General features: G+C 50.2%; 1 protein-coding gene across 1 annotated transcript in view; it reads left to right on the forward strand.

Annotated features, from left to right (window-relative positions):
- Window positions 1-7359: 7359 nt before the first annotated feature.
- LOC140427654 (arsenite methyltransferase) overlaps window positions 7360-21554 on the forward strand; it is a 66343-nt gene continuing 52148 nt past the window's right edge. Inside the window, exons 1-2 of the mRNA XM_072513111.1 lie at window positions 7360-7644; window positions 16410-16540. Of these exons, the coding sequence (XP_072369212.1) occupies window positions 7606-7644; window positions 16410-16540 (170 nt within the window). The 5' untranslated portion in view covers window positions 7360-7605. The remainder of the gene's footprint in view (window positions 7645-16409; window positions 16541-21554) is intronic.

The raw sequence follows: 21554 nt of genomic DNA on the forward strand, positions 1-21554 counted from the left end.
ATTCCTTTCACCACTTCTTCTACCTCGATCTGTGCTCCCAGTCCCACCCTTTCCTGCTCTTCCACCTTGGGAAATTCCAGCCGATCCAAGAAGCCCAGCATTCTCTCCCTCCCATCCGGGGGTTGAGCTTCATATAATTTTTTATAAAATGTCTTGAACACTCCATTCACTCTCTCCGCTCCCCGCTCCATCTCTCCTTCCTCATCCCTCACTCCCCCTATTTCCCTCGCTGCTCCCCTTTTCCTTGGCAACCTGCTCGCCTTCTCCCCATATTCGTACTGTACACCCTGTGCCTTCCTCCATTGTGCCTCTGCAGTGCCTGTAGTCAGCAAGTCAAATTCTACATGTAGCCTTTGCCTTTCCCTGTACAGTCCCTCCTCCGGTGCTTCCGCATATTGTCTGTCCACCCTCAAAAGTTCTTGCAGCAACCGCTCCCGTTCCTTACTCTCCTGCTTCCCTTTATGTGCCCTTATTGATATCAGCTCCCCTCTAACCACCGCCTTCAACGCCTCCCAGACCACTCCCACCTGGACCTCCCCATTATCATTGAGTTCCAAGTACTTTTCAATGCACCCCCTCACCCTTAGACACACCCCCTCATCTGCCATTAGTCCCATGTCCATTCTCCAGGGTGGGCGCCCTCCTGTTTCCTCCCCTATCTCCAAGTCCACCCAGTGTGGAGCGTGATCCGAAATGGCTATAGCCGTATACTCCGTTCCCCTCACCTTCGGGATCAATGCCCTACCCACCACAAAAAAGTCTATTCGCAAGTAGACTTTATGGACAGAGGAGAAAAACGAGAACTCCTTACTCCTAGGTCTGCTAAATCTCCACGGGTCTACACCTCCCATCTGCTCCATAAAATCTTTAAGTACCTTGGCTGCTATCGGCCTCCTTCCAGTCCTGGACTTCGACCTATCCAGCCCTGGTTCCAACACCGTATTAAAATCTCCCCCCATTATCAGCTTTCCCATCTCTAGGTCCGGAATGCGTCCTAGCATCCGCCTCATAAAATTGGCATCATCCCAGTTCGGGGCATATACGTTTACCAAAACCACCGTCTCCCCCTGTAGTTTGCCACTCACCATCACGTATCTGCCCCCGTTATCCGCCACTATAGTCTTTGCCTCGAACATTACCCGCTTCCCCACTAATATAGCCACCCCCCTGTTTTTCGCATCTAGCCCCGAATGGAACACCTGCCCCACCCATCCTTTGCGTAGCCTAACCTGGTCTATCAGTTTCAGGTGCGTTTCCTGTAACATAACCACATCTGCCTTAAGTTTCTTAAGGTGTGCGAGTACCCGTGCCCTCTTTATCGGCCCGTTCAGCCCTCTCACGTTCCACGTGATCAGCCGAGTTGGGGGGCTTCCTACCCCCCCCCCTTGTCGATTAGCCATCACCTTTTTCCAGCTCCTCACCCGGTTCCCACGCAGCTGTATCTCCCCCAGGCGGTGCCCCCCCGCCCATCCTCTCCCATACCAGCTCCCCCCTCTCCCCAGCAGCAGCAACCCAGTAATTCCCCCCTCCCACCCCCCCCGCTAGATCCCCCGCTAGCGTAATTACTCCCCCCATGTTGCTCCCAGAAGTCAGCAAACTCTGGCTGACCTCGGCTTCCCCCCGTGACCTCGGCTCGCACCGTGCGACGCCCCCTCCTTCCTGCTTCTCTATTCCCGCCATGATTATCATAGCGCGGGAACCAAGCCCGCGCTTCTCCCTTGGCCCCGCCCCCAATGGCCAACGCCCCATCTCCTCCACCTCCCCTCCTCCCCCCATCACCACCTGTGGGAGAGAGAAAAGTTACCACATCGCAGGATTAGTACATAAAACCCCTCTTTGCCCCCCACATTCGCCCCACCACTTTGTTCGAACGTTCTTTTTAATAACCCGCTCATTCCAGTTTTTCTTCCACAATAAAAGTCCACGCTTCATCCGCCGTCTCAAAGTAGTGGTGCCTCTCTCGATATGTGACCCACAGTCTTGCCGGTTGCAGCATTCCAAATTTTATCTTCTTTTTATGAAGCACCGCCTTGGCCCGATTAAAGCTCGCCCTCCTTCTCGCCACCTCCGCACTCCAGTCTTGATAAACGCGGATCACCGCGTTCTCCCATTTACTGCTCCGAGTTTTCTTCGCCCATCTAAGGACCATTTCTCTATCCTTAAAACGGAGGAATCTCACCACTATGGCTCTGGGAATTTCTCCTGCTCTCGGTCCTCGCGCCATCACTCGGTATGCTCCCTCCACCTCCAACGGACCCGCCGGGGCCTCCGCTCCCATTAACGAGTGCAGCATCGTGCTCACATATGCCCCGACGTCCGCTCCCTCCACACCTTCAGGAAGACCAAGAATCCTCAGGTTGTTCCTCCTTGCGTTGTTTTCCAGTGCCTCCAACCTTTCCACACATCGTTTCTGATGTGCCTCCTGCGTCTCCGTCTTCACCACCAGGCCCTGTATATCGTCCTCATTCTCGGCTGCCTTTGCCTTCACGACCCGAAGCTCCCGCTCCTGGGTCTTTTGTTCCTCCTTTAGCCCTTCGATCGCCTGTAGTATCGGGGCCAACAGCTCTTTCTTCATTTCCTTTTTGATCTCTTCCACACAGCATTTCAAGAACTCTTGTTGTTCAGGGCCCCATGTTAAACTGCCACCTTCCGACGCCATCTTGGTTTTTGCTTGCCTTCCTTGCCGCTGTTCTAAAGGATCCACTGCAATCTGGCCACTTCCCTCTCCTTTTTCCATCCGTATCCAGGGGGGATTCCCTTCTGGTTTACCGCACAGTGTTTTTAGCCGTCAAAATTGCCGTTGGGGCTCCTATCAAGAGCCCAAAAGTCCGTTTCACAGGGAACTGCCGAAACGTGCGACTCAGCTGGTCATCGCCGCACCCGGAAGTGTCCGTATTGACCCCTCTACCAAGCGAAAAGGTTTCTTCCTATCTATCCGATCTATATCCCTCATCATTATGCGCACCTTGATGAGGTCCCCCTCACTGGCCTCTAATTACCTGGTTTTTCCCTATTTCCCTTCTTGAATAATGCTGCCTACCACATTAGCTGTCCCCCAGTCCCTCTACATGCCATCCAGCCTTGCCATAAAACCTTGTGCCATTACACGACTATCTTCACTCTGCCTTCCAGACTGACTTAGTTTGACTTCTATATTTGGCTGTGCTTCAGCTCCCACTGTATCTCCATATTGTGACCCATCGCCCCGTCAAATTAGTTTAAACCCCCTCCAATAGCACAAGCAAATCTCCCCGCAAGGATGTTGGTCCCATTCCGGTTCAGGTGCAACCCATCTGACTTGTACAGATCCCACCTTCCCCAGAGACAGACCCAGTGATCCCAGAAACTAAAGCCCTCCCTGCACCATCTCTTCAGCCACGCATTGATCTGCACTATCCTCCCATTACTACACTCAGTAGCACGTGGCACTGGGAGTAGTCCAGAGATTACAACCTTTGAGGTCCTGCTTTTCAATCGGCCACCTAGCTCCCTAAATTCTTGCTGCAGGAACTCGTCCCTCTTTCTATCCATGTCGTCGGTCGCAATATCAACCACAATCTCTGACTGTTCACCCTCTCCCTTCAGAATGCTCCGCAGCCGTTCAGTGACATCCTTGACCCTGGCACCAGTAAAGCAACACACCAACACATATGCGGCCACAGAAACGCCTGTCGACACCCCTCACGATTGAGTCTCCGAACGCTACTGCTATTCCACGCTTACTCTTCCCCCCCTTGTACAGCTGAGCCCCCCACAGTGCCGTGAACCCGACTCTGACAGAACTCCCCAGAGGAACCATCACTCTCACTGTTTTCTGTCCTGTTCTGTAGATTGGCCGATATGAATGATGCACTATAGAATATCTAGTTTAAATAATTTATTATGAAACAACTGCATGGTAAAGATAACTAGGATACATAAAATAATAAACTATAACACTAATTAACTATTGCAGAGCTACTGCAAAATACGTCTGTCCCCCGACACGACCTACTTCCAGCCACAGGGTCGCGTGGTTTGGTTACACTGTCACCTGGTGGTCAGAGGTCACGTATAACATTATGTACCGAATTGCTTTATGCATATCATCACGTTTTCCAAAACAGAAAAACGGTACTTGAGTGAGATCCAATCTGGGCTTACGTGACTACCTGTCTGCCCTCCCCTACATCGGATTGCTGGTCAATCATTCCCTCTCTGACTGCACTGACTGCGCGGTCTACCAACGTAACGCTCAGTCTCGCGGATTCACCACTGTGCTTCCAGCCGACGCTCAAGCTCCGAAACCCGGCTGTCAAGCTGGTCAAACACCGCGGTGGCACTTCCCGCACAGGTGGCCATCCAGACCGCAAAGAGTGTCTCAGCATTCCCACATACTGCAGGCCATGCAAAACACGGGACTGAGCCTCCCAATCATACTTTTAGTTAAAAGGCTCTTAAATTTGTGCCAATTAGAAAACTATTTAAGTTATGTTTTTAAAAGCCAGAACTCTTTCCTTTCCTTAGTGTAGTTCTAAATTGGAAAAAATAACTTATCCACTACTTACCACTACTTGGGCAGCATGGTAGCACAAGTGGCTAGCACTGTGGCTTCGCAGCGCCAGGGTCCCAGGTTCGATTCCCCGCTGGGTCTGGGTCACTGTCTGTGCGGAGTCTGCACGTTCTCCCCGTATCTGCGTGGGTTTCCTCTGGGTGCTCCGGTTTCCTCCCACAGTCCAAAGACGTGCAGGTTAGGTGGACTGGCCGTGATAAATTGCCTTTAATATAAAAAAAAAGGTTAGGAGGGGTTATTGGGTTACGGGGATGGGGTGGAAGTGAGGGCTTGGGTGGGTTGCAGCAGACTCGATGGGCTGGGTGGCCTCCTTCTGCACTGTATGTTCTATGTACCAATCAGCCCTCTCTCTTGTAGCCTCTACTCCTGCGGCAGGACAAGACCACTCCCAGTTCAATTCCCACCTTGCTCCAAATTTCCAAATACACATATTTGCTCTGGCTGTGTCTGACTCTGGATGTACTCCCTCCCAACTGCTCATTCAAGAATCTTCCTGGTCATGTGCTTTCAACACTTCCTTTCTTCTCCAGAAATGCTTCCTACCCGAAAAGGTGCAACATGTGGGTTAACTCTGCTGCTTGACATTTTTTGCTGGTCATTTTTATTAGTCACTTTCTTCTAAATGATCAATTTATTGCTTTGATGTCGTTTTTTCAAAAATTCATGTTCAATCAATGTTGCGCCAAACCTTAGCTTGCCCAATTGGAGGTGGAGTGTGGTGTGCCCGTGCACCAAGATCAAAGGCCGTGACCTGGAAGTAACCGTCAAATCATAGCAAGGTGATAGAAAGAGGCCATTCAGCCCATCGTGTCCATGCCAGTCGAAAAGAGAGAGAAATAGAAACTAGCCACTCATTTAAATCCCATTTTCCAACACCTGGTGTAACCCTGGTGCTAGGATTCTGGGAAATATGGTCAAGTAACAAGTTATTCAAGAGGTCTGGAAATACCGTTTCCTCAACGGGAAGATTAACACTGCTGGCATCAAAAGGAGACCTTTAGCAGCTACGTGATGAGGCAAAAGGTAACAGCTGCGTGACGAAGAATGCTGGAGGATGATTGCATCTAGATGGCTGGAGACATTGAAAAACAGGCCACCTGACGGCACGGGGCGGCACGGTAGCACAGTGGTTAGCACTGTTGCTTCACAGCTCCAGGGACCCAGGTTCGGTTCCCGGCTTGGGTCACTGTCTGTGCGGAGTCTGCACGTCGTCCCCGTGTCTGCGTGGGTTTCCTCCGGGTGCTCCGGTTTGGGTGCTTTTTCAAGGGCGGTGTAGACTCGATGGGCCGAATGGCCTCCTTCTGCACTGTAAATTCTATGTGACCTTTGTAGTCACAGAAACTGGCATAATGGAACAAATGGATCTTGTTCACTGGATTTGTAAAACACAACCTCAGCAGCTAGAGGGTAATAAAACTCATCATCGAACCTTCCAGAGGTTGGAGAAAAGCATCCTTCCAGAAAGCTTGGCCAGCTGTTCTGATGGAGGTGATATTTGAGTTCGACACGTGAGTTGAGTAACAGTTATCACTTATTGAGTTAAAGTCTGCGTGGTGGTTTTACTAAGGGTTAAGTATCAGTCTGTGTGATAATAATTAACTGCATCAGAGCCCATGTGACACATTTGATTCGAATAAAGTAAACTTGATTGAAGAATACTTGCCTGAGTAGTTTGTGTGATGTGTCAGCAGTGACCGTCATCCAAAAGGGGAGACAATGGTCCGTAACCCGGAATACAGCTCCTCAGGTGCAGATCCAGGGGCGAAATTCTCCTACCCGCCCCGCCACATTTCTGCGCCGACCGGCCGGCGGGAGTCTCCGTAACACCGGCCGGTCAATGGGGTTTCCCATTGTGGGGCAGCCCCACGCCGTCGGGAAACCCCCCGGTGCCGGCAGAACGGAGACTCCCGCCGGCGGAGAATGACGCCCCAGATACCTATTAAATGGGTTGACCATTTCAGCCCCAATTACCAAATTAGGCAGTGAATTCCAGACGCCCACCATCCTCCAGGCGAAACAGGTTTCCCTCTTGTCCTTATAATCCTTTCATCAATCACTTTAAATCTAGTAATTGACCCCGAAGCTAGGGGAAACAAGTCTTTCCTGTCCACCCTGTCTGGGTCCCTCATAATTTTGTATAATAATAATCTTTATTGTCACAAGTAGGCTTACATTAACACTGCAATGAAGTTACTGTGAAAATCCCGTAGTCGCCACACTCCGGCGCCTGTTCGGTGACGCGGAGGGAGAATTCAGAATGTCCAATTCACCTAACAAGCATGTCTTTCGGGACTTGTGGGAGGAAAACCGGAGCGCCCGGAGGAAACCCACGCACACACGGGGAGAACGTGCAGACTCCGCACAGACAGTGACCCAAGCCGGGAATCGAACCTGGGACTCTGGAGCTGTGAAGCCACGGTGCTAACCACTGTGCTACCGTGCCGCCCTGTGTGTCTGCCTTCATGTTGCAGCTTTGGCCTTGTTCTGAAAGACTGAATTCTTACACTTCCAGAAAGAAGGAGAATCATAAAAATTCCAAAGAAATGACTAAGCGACGAATTGGAGGATAAAGTCTTTTATTTTGCCAGTCCGAGGACAGCTATAATTACAATCGCAGTACATTAGATAAAAAGCCCATTACAAAGCAAACAATGTCATTATATCACTTCGCTCACATGATTTGCACTTTCCCTGGACAAGCTGTGGATTGGTCTAATCGGCTGACTTTTTTTGTTAAAATGAAATGATTGGCTTGCCATCTGTTCCTCAAAGTTCCTGGTGCTTTCTGCCGGCGGGGAGGTGCCAGGAGCAGTTGCGCATGCCCCACTGGCAAGGCTAGCACTTGTCGTCCATCTCTAATTGCTGTCGCAAAACTCATATCCTGAACAGATCGGACTTAGTGTGATGCCGCTGAGCGTACGTTGCCCAGTCAGACTGTGATTACAGAGTGGAAGACGCTGTAAATACCTTGTGTTGAACTTTGCAGAGAGGCCCTATTTAAGGCAAGGATTTAGTGCCAATTCGAGGCCGCAATCCACTCTCTCTGCACGGATATGAGCTTGAAGGACACCGCCATTCAGGATCAGGTTAAAGTAAGAGAATTTGGGCATTTCTGTGACATTATTCAAACTGTTTAGTTTCATTTGTGACACACAGCACACACCCCTTGCAATGCAAGGGAGCAGCAACTGCATGAGGAGCATCAGTGCTAATGTAAGAGGAGAACACACTTTAGAAAGGATCACATTTCAATTCAATCTGGGAACGATGTTGCACATTGCTTAAATCTCCTGCGAGGCTGCTTGCGTTTCTATAGTTCCCCTAGGTCCTAACGCCCACTGAGTTACACTCACACACAGACGTTCACACACAGGCACAGACGCTGACAAATACACACACATGAATGAAATGAAAATTGCTTATTGTCACAAGTAGGCTTCAATTAAGTTACTGTGAAAAGCCCCTAGTCGCCACATTCCGGCACCTGTTCAGGGAGGCTGGTACGGGAATTGAACCGTGCTGCTGGCCTGCCTTGGTCTGCTTTAAAAGCCAGCGATTTAGCCCAGTGAGCTAAACCAGCCATATGAATGCACACACACATGGGCACTGTTATAACCGGCCTACTGATGATTGGCTGGGGACTAATGACTATCCCACATTCCTATGGGAGTATGAACTTCCCCAATGAGGGGGGCGGAGAATCCCCTACTATAAATAAGCTGGCCAGTCCAGGAACCAGGAGGAAGGAGAAGGTAGCAAGGGAAGTTACTGCTACTGTTATGTATATATTGTTATAGTAAATAAACGTTATTATGTTGTATCCTTAAAACTCGTGCTGGATTCTTCGGGGCCCTTACAAAAGGCACTCACACATGGACACTCACACACACTCAAACACACAAAGACACACAGGCACACACACATTCACACACACACACACACACACACACACACGGGCACTCACACACAGGCACACACACACACACGGGCACTCACACACAGGCACACACACACACGCGCACACACACATGCACACAGACACACACATATACAAATACATGCACAAACACTCGCACACGTACACACATACAGAGACGTACATACACTTGCACACAAACATGTACACACGCACACCAGACACACACTCACACACACAAAGACACACAGGCACACACTCAGACACACAAACATACATACACAAGGACACACACACAAACACAGACACACAAATATACAGAATTACACAGACCGTTATAAGCACATACACAAACACAGATAAACTGACACTCACACACACAAACACACGCACTCACACAAACACAAATGTTGTCGAGCATTGGTTACAGTTCCGTGGCTAGGAAGAAGACTTCATAGTCCCCCGCAGGTTAAGTCCAAGTCTTTATCGACTCTTAGAACTATTTACAATATACGGTCAAGGGTACAAGCTGGGGAGCTGTCTCCGTGCTGGCTGGTACACACCGCTCTGTCCAAAACTAGGTGTGGGTCATGTGCTGTCTGACATCACTAGGCTCAGTCCCACATTAACCCTATGTGAACCAGAGCCTTCGATAATACACACACACACACACACACACACTATTAGAGGCTGACAGTGAATCATACAGAGTAATTAAGGACTGACCATGATTGATAGAAGAAATAGCATGCTAAACCTGGATAAACATTGGGCGGCATTCTCCATCCCGCCAGCCGGCCAATGTGGGCTGGATTTTCCACTGGCGATATTCTCCGTTGCGCTGGCAGCGCACCCACGGTGGGGGATTTCCCGACGGGGCGGAGCGTCCCACAATGGGACCCCCCCCGCCAGGGGGGGTGGGGGGGGGGGGATGCCTGGCGCGACGGAACAGAGAATCCCGCCCAATGTTTATCCATAGCCCAGTCCACGAGAGTTGGGGGTTTTAAATCATTTTCACTGCTGGGCTGTAATCTCAACTAAGATCAGGTTTGTTCTTTATGTACAGTCAGCTGTGACCCGGAGTCATAAGGAGCAGTGGGACCCACATCCACATGCAACCTCTGTACTCTGAGATCCTCGTCTTGGCTATCACACCCTCTCCCTCTCTCTATCGCTGACTCTCTCTCTCTCTTGCCTTCCAGCTTCAGAACACTCCCTCACAACCCAACTTTCTAACACAGCTCAAGCAATTCTTCCATCGTCTGTTCCCCCCATTGCAGGCCTGGTTAACGTGGAGCTAGAATTAGTGAGCAGGTGCTGATGGACTGGGGTGTGGACTCTGAAGTTCTGCTCAAGGTTGAAGAACTTTGTGATCTGCAATACTGAAGCCACCAAAACAGCAAAACACACCGGATAGAACATAGAACGATACAGCGCAGTACAGGCCCTTCGGCCCACCATGTTGCACCGAAACAAAAGCCATCTAACCTACACTATGCCATTATCATCCATATGTTTATCCAATAACCTTTTAAATGCCCTCAATGTTGGCGAGTTCACTACTGTAGCAGGTAGGGCATTCCACGGCCTCACTACTCTTTGCGTAAAGAACCTACCTCTGACCTCTGTCCTATATCTATTACCCCTCAGTTTAAAGCTATGTCCCCTCGTGCCAGCCATTTCCATCCGCGGGAGAAGGCTCTCACTGTCCACCCTATCCAACCCCCTGATCATTTTGTATGCCTCTATTAAGTCTCCTCTTAACCTTCTTCTCTCCAACGAAAACAACCTCAAGTCCATCAGCCTTTCCTCATAAGATTTTCCCTCCATACCAGGCAACATCCTGGTAAATCTCCTCTGCACCCGCTCCAAAGCCTCCACGTCCTTCCTATAATGCGGTGACCAGAACTGTACGCAATAAATGATGCTGGAATCTGAAACGAAAACAGAGAAGGCTGGGGAAAAAAACTCAACCGGTCGGGCAGCACGAGTGAGTTAACTCAAAAAGACAAACGCTCTCTTCCCCTCCCCCGCCGGGCCATCTGTCACTTGTTCTTCAGTTTAGCTGCATCTTTGTTGAACTCTCTCCCTGTTCCCACTAATCACTGCTCCAGCTCTGTTCTACTCCCTCTTGTACATAATCACATTTTACCCTCTCTGTAGTTCTGAAGAAGTGTCATGAGGACTCGAAGTGTAAACTTTGTTTGCTCTCCATCGGGATGCTGCCGGACCTGTTGAATTTTTCCTGATTAGCCACCCGTTGCAGTTGGGAGTTGTGTTGGACGATTAACGTCTTCAACATCATTCGCACCCCAGTGTACTGTTTCGCCAGTGGTTTTAAAAGTGAAAAGTGAATTTTGGCATCTTACAAACAATGCATTAACTTCTGGAAAGATTAGAATAAAATTTGCAAAGTACTTTTTTTTTGTTAACGGAGTTACTTTTTTCTCCAAACCAGTATATATTTGACACAAGCTGAGACGCAAGTGCAGAAGGAAGCCATTCAAAGTACAAAGAGCAAAGAAAAGTACAGCACAGGAACAGGCCCTTCGGCCCTCCAAGCCTGCGCCGACCATGCTGCCCGTCTAAACTAAAATCTTCTACACTTCCTGGGTCCGTATCCCTCTCTTCTCATCCTATTCATGTATTTGTCAAGCTGCCCCTTAAACGTCACTATCGTCCCTGCTCCCACCACCTCCTCCGGCAGCGAGTTCCAGGCACCCACTACCCTCTGCGTAAAAAACGTGCCTCGTACATCTACTCTAAACCTTGCACCTCGCACCTTAAACCTATGCCCCCGAGTAATTGACTATCCACTCTGTCTATGCCCCTCATAATTTTGTAGACCTCTATCAGGTCGCCCCTCAACCTCCGTCGTTCCAGTGAGAACAAACCGAGTTTATTCAACCGCTCCTCATAGCTAATGCCCTCCATACCAGGCAACATTCTGGTAAATCTCTTCTGCACCCTCTCTAAAGCCTCCACATCCTTCTGGTAGTATGGCGACCAGAATTGAATACTATACTCCAAGTGTGGCCTAACTAAGGTTCTATACAGCTGCAACATGACTTGCCAATTCTTATACTCAATGCCCCGGCCAATGAAGGCAAACATGCCGTATGCCTTCTTGACTACCTTCTCCACCTGTGTTGCCCCTTTCAATGACCTGTGGACCTGTACACCTAGATCTCTCTGACTTTCAATACTCTTGAGGGTTCTACCATTCGGCCCATTGGTTCTGCATCGACTCTCTGAAAGTAGAATACCCAAGCCCACTCCCCCTGTCACCCCACCCCCTCAGCTGCACATTCCTGGACACGGAGTGGCAATTTAGCACAGGCATTCCACCTAACCCACACATCTTTGATTACATTCCTTCCAAAGGCTATAAATAGAATAAGATTGAGGCTCAAGGTCCAGGGAGAAGGTTAAAACTAAAATCTGACAGTGCAGCACTCTCTCAGTACTGACCCTCTGACAGTGCAGCACTCCCTCAGTACTGACCCTCTGACAGTGCAGCGCTCCCTCAGTACTGACCCTCTGACAGTGCAGCACTCCCTCAGTACTGACCCTCTGACAGTGCAGCACTCCCTCAGTACTGACCCTCTGACAGTGCAGCACTCTCTCAGTACTGACCCTCTGACAGTGCAGCACTCCCTCAGTACTGACCCTCTGACAGTGCGGCACTCCCTCAGTATTGACCCTCTGACAGTGCAGCACTCCCTTAGTACTGACCCTCTGACAGTGCAGCACTCCCTCAGTACTGACCCTCTGACAGTGCGGCGCTCCCTCAGTACTGACTCTCTGACAGTGCAGCACTCCCTTAGTACTGACCCTCTGACAGTGCAGCACTCCCTCAGTACTGACCTTCTGACAGTGCAGCACTCCCTTAGTACTGACCCTCTGACAGTGCAGCACTCCCTCAGTACTGACCCTCTGACAGTGCAGCACTCCCTCAGTACTGACCCTCTGACAGTGCAGCACTCCCTCAGTACTGACCCTCTGACAGTGCGGCGCTCCCTCAGTACTGACCCTCTGACAGTGCAGCGCTCCCTCAGTACTGACTCTGACCATGCAGCACTCCCTCAGTACTGACCCTCTGACAGTGCAGCACTCCCTCAGTACTGACCCTCTGACAGTGCAGTGCTTCCTCAGTACTGACCCTCTGACAGTGCAGCACTCCCTCAGTACTGACTCTGACAATGCAGCACTCCCTCAGTACGGACCCTCTGATAGTGCAGCACTCCCTCAGTACTGACCCTCTGATAGTGCAGAACTCCCTCAGTACTGACCCTCTGACAGTGCAGTGCTTCCTCAGTACTGACCCTCTGACAGTGCAGCACTCCCTCAGTACTGACTCTGACAATGCAGCACTCCCTCAGTATGGACCCTCTGATAGTGCAGCACTCCCTCAGTACTGACCCTCTGACAGTGCAGCACTCCCTCAGTACTGACCCTCTGACATTGCGGCACCCCCTCAGTACTGACCCTCTGATAGTGCAGCACTCCCTCAGTACTGACCCTCTGACAGTGCAGCACTCCTTCAGTACTGACCCTCTGACAGTGCAGCGCCCCCTCAGTACTGACCCTCTGACAGTGCGGCACTCCATCAGTACTGACCCTCTGACAGTGCAGCACTCCCTCATTACTGACCCTCTGACAGTGCAGCACTCCCTCAGTACTGACCCTCTGACAGTGCAGCACTCCCTCAGTACGGACCCTCTGATAGTGCAGCACTCCCTCAGTACTGACCCTCTGATAGTGCAGAACTCCCTCAGTACGGACCCTCTGACAGTGCAGCACTCCCTCAGCACTGACCCTCTGACAGTGCAGCACTCCCTCAGTACTGACCCTCTGACATTGCGGCACCCCCTCAGTACTGACCCTCTGATAGTGCAGCACTCCCTCAGTACTGACCCTCTGACAGTGCAGCACTCCTTCAGTACTGACCCTCTGACAGTGCAGCGCCCCCTCAGTACTGACCCTCTGACAGTGCAGCACTCCCTCATTACTGACCCTCTGACAGTGCAGCACTCCCTCAGTACTGACCCTCTGACAATGCGGTGTTCCCTCAGTGCTGACCCTCAGACAGTGCAGCACTCCCTCAGTACTCACCCTCTGACAGCGCAGCGCTCCCTCAGTACTGACCCTCTGACAGTGCGGCACTCCCTCAGTACTGACTCTCTGACAATGCGGTGTTCCCTCAGTGCTGACCCTCAGACAGTGCAGCACTCCCTCAGTACTGACCCTCTGACAGTGCGGCACTCCCTCAGTACTGACCCTCTAACAGAGACAAAAAGTTGCAGCCAGTGAGGTCAATAGTGAGATAACACCTGCACGTTATCTGTGAGCTACCGGACAAAATATGGAGGCCAGACAGTCTCTGGTCAAGAAACACATTCCAAAGCAAGTCTCTGGAAGATTTGGCCTACTGTGGGCGGGATCAGAAATCACTGAATGGGCCTTCCTGCTGGTATTGATTCTTTACTTTCTGTTATTCTTTGCCTTAATAACTTGCATGCCCGGACAGTTGGATCAAGTTATGCTTTTCAGATGGACTACTTTTATTTTTAAAATGAAACAAGACATTCCCTCCCACTTCCCCACCCTGGCTCAGCAGAGGTGCTATTTGGTCTGACTACAGGACACCCCCGGTGAGTTGTGCTATTTGGTTCGGTCCAGTGATGGTGTATTTTGATGGACTTGGCTGGCAGACGATTGGGTATTTTAGTTTCCCAGGACTTAACTGGCACCCAATGCTGATTGGGATGGGCTGTTCCAGAACATTCAGCAAGACACAGACAGGTGCCACTATGCAGAGTTAGTTTATATTTTGACTAAGAGGCTTGGAGTGACACAGTTCTCTCTCTCTCTCCTGATGACCTCTCTAAAGACTTGAAGGAAAGGCCTTTCTCTCTCTCGGCACCACAGCCAATTAAACCTACCGGAAGATCCAGGTCAGCTGCAGGTAGACTGGATTGTTTGAAAACCTTCTTTTAAACTCTCATGTGGAGAACTTGAATCTTACTGCAGTAACGCTGAGGGTTAATCTGGTGGAACTGGAGGCCAGTCAGGATGTAACATAACTGAGGGGGATAAGGTGAACAAAAGTGAAAGTGATTCCCCAGAGGACATCTTACAGCCTGCGAATTCTGATTGACTGCACATGCCAGAAGAACCAATCCAACTGGTGGTTTGCAACACTCCTCATCCTGGGCACATAGCCATCTACAAAGACTTCAACATCAGCAGCAAGGACACATCTCTCTTTCTTCTGTTTTTCATCCCCATTATATTTTTACCCTTTCCCTTCCCCTCTATGTGTGTCTGTCTTGTGTGTGTTTGGGTAGAGGGTGGGATGGTAAAAGGGAGATTAATTAGATTAGCTGGCCATTGTTCTGGTATCACTATGAGATGTTTATCTTTTTTCTTGTTATAAATAAGCAGTTATTGAATTTTACTTACAAATTTGGTGGCTGTAAGTCATTGGAGCAGTCAAGGGTTCAAGAGCTCAGAAACTATATACAAATTATTGGCTAATTCACTTACATTGGAACCCTGGGGCCTGTAGGGCTGGAATTGACTGCACACTAACCCAGGGTAGCGTAACAATATACATCTTGGGGCTATTGGTCGCAATCAAATATTAAAGAGGATTCTCTCTTCTATAGTTTGAAATATTATTTTCTAACTAAGGAATGCTGAATCAATGTTTCTTTTCATTTGTTTCTTAAAGTAAAAGTCACAAAACTTGAACTCTTGTGCAACTCCTTAAAGACATCATACCGGGAATTCAAATCTCTTTTCGAAAGTTATCAGAGGGAGCTTTACTCTGTATCTAACCCCGTGCTGTGTCTGTCCTGGTAGTGCTTGATGGGGACAGTGTAGAGGGAGCTTTACTCTGTATCTAACTCCGTGCTGTACCCGTCCTGGGAGTGTTTGATGGGGACAGTGTACAGGGAGCTTTACTCTGTATCTAACCCCGTGCTGTATCTGTCCTTGGAGTGTTTGATGGGGACAGTGTAGAGGGAGATTTACTTTGTATCTAACCCCATTCTGTACCTGTCCTGGGAGTGTTTGATGGGGACAGTGTAGAGGGAGCTTTACTCTGTATCTAACCCCGTGCTGTACCCGTCCTGGGAGTGTTTGATGGGGACAGTGTAGAGGGAGCTTTACTCTGTATATAACCCCATACTGTACCTGTCCTGGGAGTGTTTGATAGGAACAATGTAGAGGGAGCTTCACACTGTATCTAACCCTGTTCTGTACCTGTGCTGGGAGTGTTTGATGGGGACAGTGTAGCGGGAGCTTTACTCTGTATCTAACTCTGTGCTGTCCCTGTCCTGGGAGTGTTTGATGGGGACAGTGTAGAGGGAGCTTTGCTCTGTATCTAACCCTGTCCTGTACCTGGGCTGGGAGTGTTTGATGGGGACAGTGTAGCGGGAGCTTTACTCTGTATCTAACGCTGTGCTGTCCCTGTCCTGGGGGTGTTTGATGGGGACACTGTAGAGGGAGCTTTACTCTGTATCTAACCCCATACTGTAACTGTCCTGGGAGTGTTTGATAGGGACAATGTAGAGGGAGCTTCACACTGTATCTAACCCCGTGCTGTACCTGTCCTGGGAGTGTTTGATGGGGACAGTGTAGAGGGAGCTTTACTCTGTATCTAACCCTGTGCTGTACCTGTCCTGGGAGTGTTTGATGGGGACAGTGTACAGGGAGCTTTACTCTGTATCTAACCCCGTGCTGTACCTGTCCTGGGAGTGTTTGATGGGGACAGTGTAGAGGGAGCTTTACTCTGTATCTAACCCTGTGCTGTACCTGTCCTGGGAGTGTTTGATGGGGACAGTGTAGAGGGAGCTTTCCTCAGCATCAGTCAGGATCACTGACCGTGGAAGTAGAGCAAAAATCTTATTAATTCTCTTCTCTTATTGCTTTCAGAGTTACTATGGGAAACGGCTGAAGAGATCTGAAGACCTACAGAGCAACGTGTCCTGCTCTAAACATTGCACCCCCTTAAGTAAATCAGCTCGTGATGCCATGACACTCATCCACCCAGAGGTTACTGAAAGGTACGATTTTTCCAGGACTTGCCGAGTATTCATTCGGGGGCTGGTTTGACATGCTGATGGGAAGATGGGTGAACATTTGGCAGGTCATTCCACACAAAGGAACAGAAGCGAGCTGTTCAGCGCCTCACACCTGTTCCGCCATTCAGCGCGATCCAGGTTAATCTGTATCATGACTCTGGCTGTCACTCTGTGTCCGTAACCTTTTGCCTAATAAATATCAACCCAGCCCAATTTTGAAAATCACAACTCTCGCGTTAAGCACAGTAAGATAACACGGGCTGCAACTGGATGCAGCTTTACCTGAGAGATACTCCACACCTTGAAGTTACTTCAATATGATTTATTGAACCTGTCACACAGTTAGCTCAATCCTCTGTGAGTTCGACTCCATGCCCACCTGGTGTGATTAATCTGTCTGACTGAACCAGACTAGCTCTTAGACACGTGCTGTAGGAGTTATATGAAATGTACACCCTGACTCACACTGTAGATGTCACCAGCGGAAAAGAGGCGGAGTGTGAGTCCCTCGTGCCTTTTATAGTGGGGAAACCACCCCCAAGTGTTCTGCCTGCTGATTGGTTATGTCCTGTTCTCTGTATTCATTAGCTGCCTGTTTGTATCTCATTATGTGCATGTCTGCATATCATTACAACAACTGATCCCAGACTAAATTTCTCACTAGCTTTACTCCTTTTTAAGGTCAAGCCATCTTGTCCTGGACTTCCACCATGAAAGTAAATAATTTGATCAACCCTAAAGATTCCTCCCCCCCCTCCCAATTAATTTCTACACTCAAGCAGCCAGGTTTGATGCTCCCTGCTAAAGGATTTGAAAACAGGGGAATGCCTGTCTGACCATTCCGAACCCTTCTGAAATGTAACAGGGGGTGGGGGTGTTAGGTTTTGGGTAGCCCACCCACTACCTAAGCTTTGGAGTTACTAATTAATGGCCACTTAATAATAATCGTTATTGTCATAAGTAGGCTTACAGTAACACTGCAGTGAGGTTTTTATTTTATAAATTTGGTGTACCCAATTTATTTTATCCAATTAAGGGGCAATTTAGCGTGGCCAATCCACCTACCCTGCACATCTTTTGGGTTGTGGGGGTGAAACCCACGCAAACACGGGGAGAATGTGCAAACTCCACGTGGACAGTGACCCAGAGCCGGGATCGAACCTGGGACCTCGGCGCCGTGAAGCAGCAATGCTAACCACTGAGCCACCATGCTGCCCAAAACTGCAGTGAAGTTACAGTGAAAAGCCCCTAGTCGCCATACTCCAGCGCCTGTTCGGGTACACAGAGGGAGAATTCAGAATGTCCAAATTATCTAACCAGCATGTCTTTCGGGACTTGTGGGAGGAAACCGGAGCACCCGGAGGAAACGCACGCAGACACGGGGAGAACGTGCAGACTCCGCACAGACAGTGACCCAAGCCGGGAATTGAATCTGGGACCCTGGCGCTGTGAAACAACAATGCTAACCACTATGCTAATGTGCCTAAGGCAGGAATTCCTCAGAACCGCTCAATTTCCTCAGCCAGAAATGAGCAAGGAGTGCATTGTGAACACTCACACACACAGAGGCACAGTGGTTAACCCTGTTCCTTCACAGCGCCAGGGTCCCAGGTTCGATTCCGGCTTGGGCCACTGTCTCTGTGGAGTCTGCACGTTCACCCTGTGTCTGCGTGGGTTTCCTCCGGGTGCTCCGGTTTCCTCCCACAAGTCCCGAAAGACGTGCTTGTTAGGTAATTTGTACATTCTGAATTCTCCCTCCGTGTACCCGAACAGGCGCGAGAATAGGAACTTCATTGCAGTGTTCGGGGTACACAGAGGGTACACAGAGGGAGAATTCAGAATGTCCAATTCACTTAACAAGCGCGCCTTTCGGGGCTTGTTGGAGGAAGCCGGAACACCCGGAGTAAACCCACGCAGACAGGGGGAGAACGTGCGGACTCCGCACAGACAGTGACCCAAGCCAGGAATGCAACCCGGGACCCCGGCGCTGAGAAGCACCAATACTATCGCCACACCCCTCCCCAATCTGAGATGCCCGGAATCCCAGATATAACTGGGTCCCTCAGTATCTTGGGACCGCCTGTAGTTCCATCAGTGGCCACCTCTCCCACGAGCGCTGTTGGGTGTAAAAGGTTGCCAGCCATTCAATTGGCTGCACAGCTCTCCAGGCAGCCACATGGTCACGAGAAAGGGGTGCGTCTCCCAGCGTTAATTTTCTGCGGGGCAGATGCCGGGTTCATGGCCCGGCTCCCTTCTGAGCTTCTGGCTGGAGGGGATGGGGCACCGCAAAGTCCGCCCTGAGGGAACACAAGCCCAATCTAAGCAACTTGCTTTCTTCACTCTTTTAGCATCGGTATCTTACTGGTGAATCTGTGCTGCTGCCCTTCGATTGCCAGCGTTTAGTCTTTGAGGGGTGTTGCCCAAAACCGAAGATGGTTACTCCAGGAGGTCGGACAAGAGCTTTACATAACTGTAACCTGTAGAGGGTGCCATCTCCACTACTCCACTACTGGGCCGATATCTGGGGTTTGAATATCTGTGTGTGTCTCTCTCCAGCTGGCACTGAAACTTCAGAGGCCAGGGGATGTCGCACTGGGACACTTCCACTGAAGAGAGCACTGATTCAAGCCTGCCGTTTATTCCTAACCGACAGCCTGAGACTTATATCACACAGATCTCCAGACCCCTACCAATACCCAGGTGATTCTCTCTCTTGCCGGTGGGGCAACACCCACCCGGTTCCTACTCCACTAGAGTAGCTTTCCCAAGAGAGAGAATAGGACACTGCTGTTTATTTCCTAACCAGCAGTCTGTCCTGAGTGAATCGCTCAAGATGACCCTCGATTCTTGAACCCGGAATTAAGGTGAGGAGTATTTTTAACAATGACTTGGTCAGAGATCGCTGGTGAAGGATTGAAGAATTTAAACGACTCCAATTAGCATCAAATCAAGGTTTATTGTAAAACCCAGGTCAAAATCATCAACAGAAGAAACACAATAAAATCTTATGCTCTAATACAACTAAGTCTATTCAAAAGGTAATATAGCGGACACAACGAAAATTCTTACGGTTACACAGGTTTTAGCAAAATCACAAGGCACAAAACAAGTTCCCTTCCCCAAAGCCTCAACCACTATTAAAATCAAGGGAGTTTCGCAAGCTGCTGCGGGTTACTTACGGTCACAGGCTGCAGAGGTCAAGTCAGGGGTGCAGAGGTCGAGCCAGGAACGAAGAGACCCCTACTCGAAAACACAGCCCCTTTTATATAGTTATACCTGGCTTTGTTCTGTCATCGGCCAGCCCCTTTTGCATTGAAAAGGTAAGTTTTAAAGTTCCCGCTGGTCCCGCCCCCTTTGAGCCGGTCAGACCTGTCGAGATGGGAGTACCTCCCCTAGGTCCGCCTCCAGTCTGTTTTTTTGAGATAACGAGGTTGAGCTCCCTTGAAGATTTTCAAAGACTTCCATCTGCTCCGGAGATGCTGCTATGTTGATGGGGTGTTGATTGGATTCTGCTCTGGTGGAGGCCAGGTCATTTACATTTGCATGGGGCTATGACCATCCCATTGTCCTGCTTGCATGCAAGCCTCCTGTGTATTCCCGTGCCCCTTTGTCTGTGTCTTGATGTTATCTTGTTGTCTGGCTCCTTCTTCCTTGTAGCTCCTAGGGGGGTGTTTGTAAATATTTATGTGCTTATCTTCCCACTCAGCTCAGCGGGCCAAGCCTGCTGGGAAAACTGGTTCTGTTCCCTTGCCTGGAAAGTCAGTTTACAGTCTCTGAGTTTCTCCAAAAGGGCCGAATTGCCCGAAAACCTTACAAACCTCCACACCTTTTCACCCAGCCCCTTGAGGAAAAGGCTAACATTCTGTTCATATTTTGAATCATTTTCTCGTCCCTGTCCATTAACCTTCAGCAACCTGTCTCCTGCAGACACCCCATCTTGTTGAGTCACAGTTCGAAAGGGAGCAGACCAGCCTTTGTTTTATCATTTACATGGCCATTCTCCAGCAATGAGCAGGGGCAGTGAGTGACCGTGAACTATTTGATTGTGGAAGGCATCGCACAATCCAAGCCTATCCCAGCCTTGTGTCTGAACATAACGGGCACGATTCTCCAAAATAGAGAGTAAGTGTTCGCGCCGTCGTGAATGCCGTCGTATTTCACGATGGCGCGAAACTACCGATTCTGTCCCCCACAGGGGGCCAGTACGGCGCTGGAGCAGTTCACGCCGCTCCAACCTCCCTTCCCGGTGCCAAATGGGCTCCGCGCCGACCCGCGCATGCACGGGGGACTTCTTCAGCGCGCCGGCCCCTACACAACATGGCGTGGGGGTTCAGAGGCCGGCCGCACATCAATGTAGGCCCGGGGGGGGGGGAGAGAGGCCGTCCCGCCGATCGGTGGGCCCCGATCGTGGGCCAGATCCCATCGGAGGCTCCCCCCACCCTCCCCCGACCCTTCACGCAGAGTTCCCGCCGGCAGCGACCAGGGGTGAACGGCGCGGGCGGGACTCTGTCGTATCCGCGCAGCCGCTCAGCCCAACCGGGCCGGAGAATCGGTGGCCCGGCCACGGACAGCGGCCCGCGACCGGCGCCGCACCAAACGCACCTGCGCAAATGGCGCCGATTCTCCGCACCTCGGAGAATCGCGCGCCAGCGTCAGGGCGGCGTGGCGCGGTTGCGGCGATTCTCCGGCCCGGAGCGGGGCTCGGAGAATCGCGCCCAACATTTCCAGTAGATAACATTTAGGAATATGACCACAAGATATCCTTTCGTTCCCCTTAATCAGTTATTTTACTTCAGCTGGGATCAGTTTAATCCACCAGACGGGAAACAAAAGTGCAACCAGCTGGATGATATCTAAATGTATAGGGAGGTGGAATGTAAACATAGATTTCAAGGAGCATGTGGCAGCATAGTCCCTTTAAAGGGGCGGGCTCATGGGTCCGTGCAATGAGGTCTAAGCCAATCGCTCGGGGGCTCATGAATCCCGAACAATGGTG

The sequence above is a fragment of the Scyliorhinus torazame genome, chromosome 8 (assembly GCF_047496885.1).
Source record: "Scyliorhinus torazame isolate Kashiwa2021f chromosome 8, sScyTor2.1, whole genome shotgun sequence".
NCBI classification, from domain to species: domain Eukaryota; kingdom Metazoa; phylum Chordata; class Chondrichthyes; order Carcharhiniformes; family Scyliorhinidae; genus Scyliorhinus; species Scyliorhinus torazame.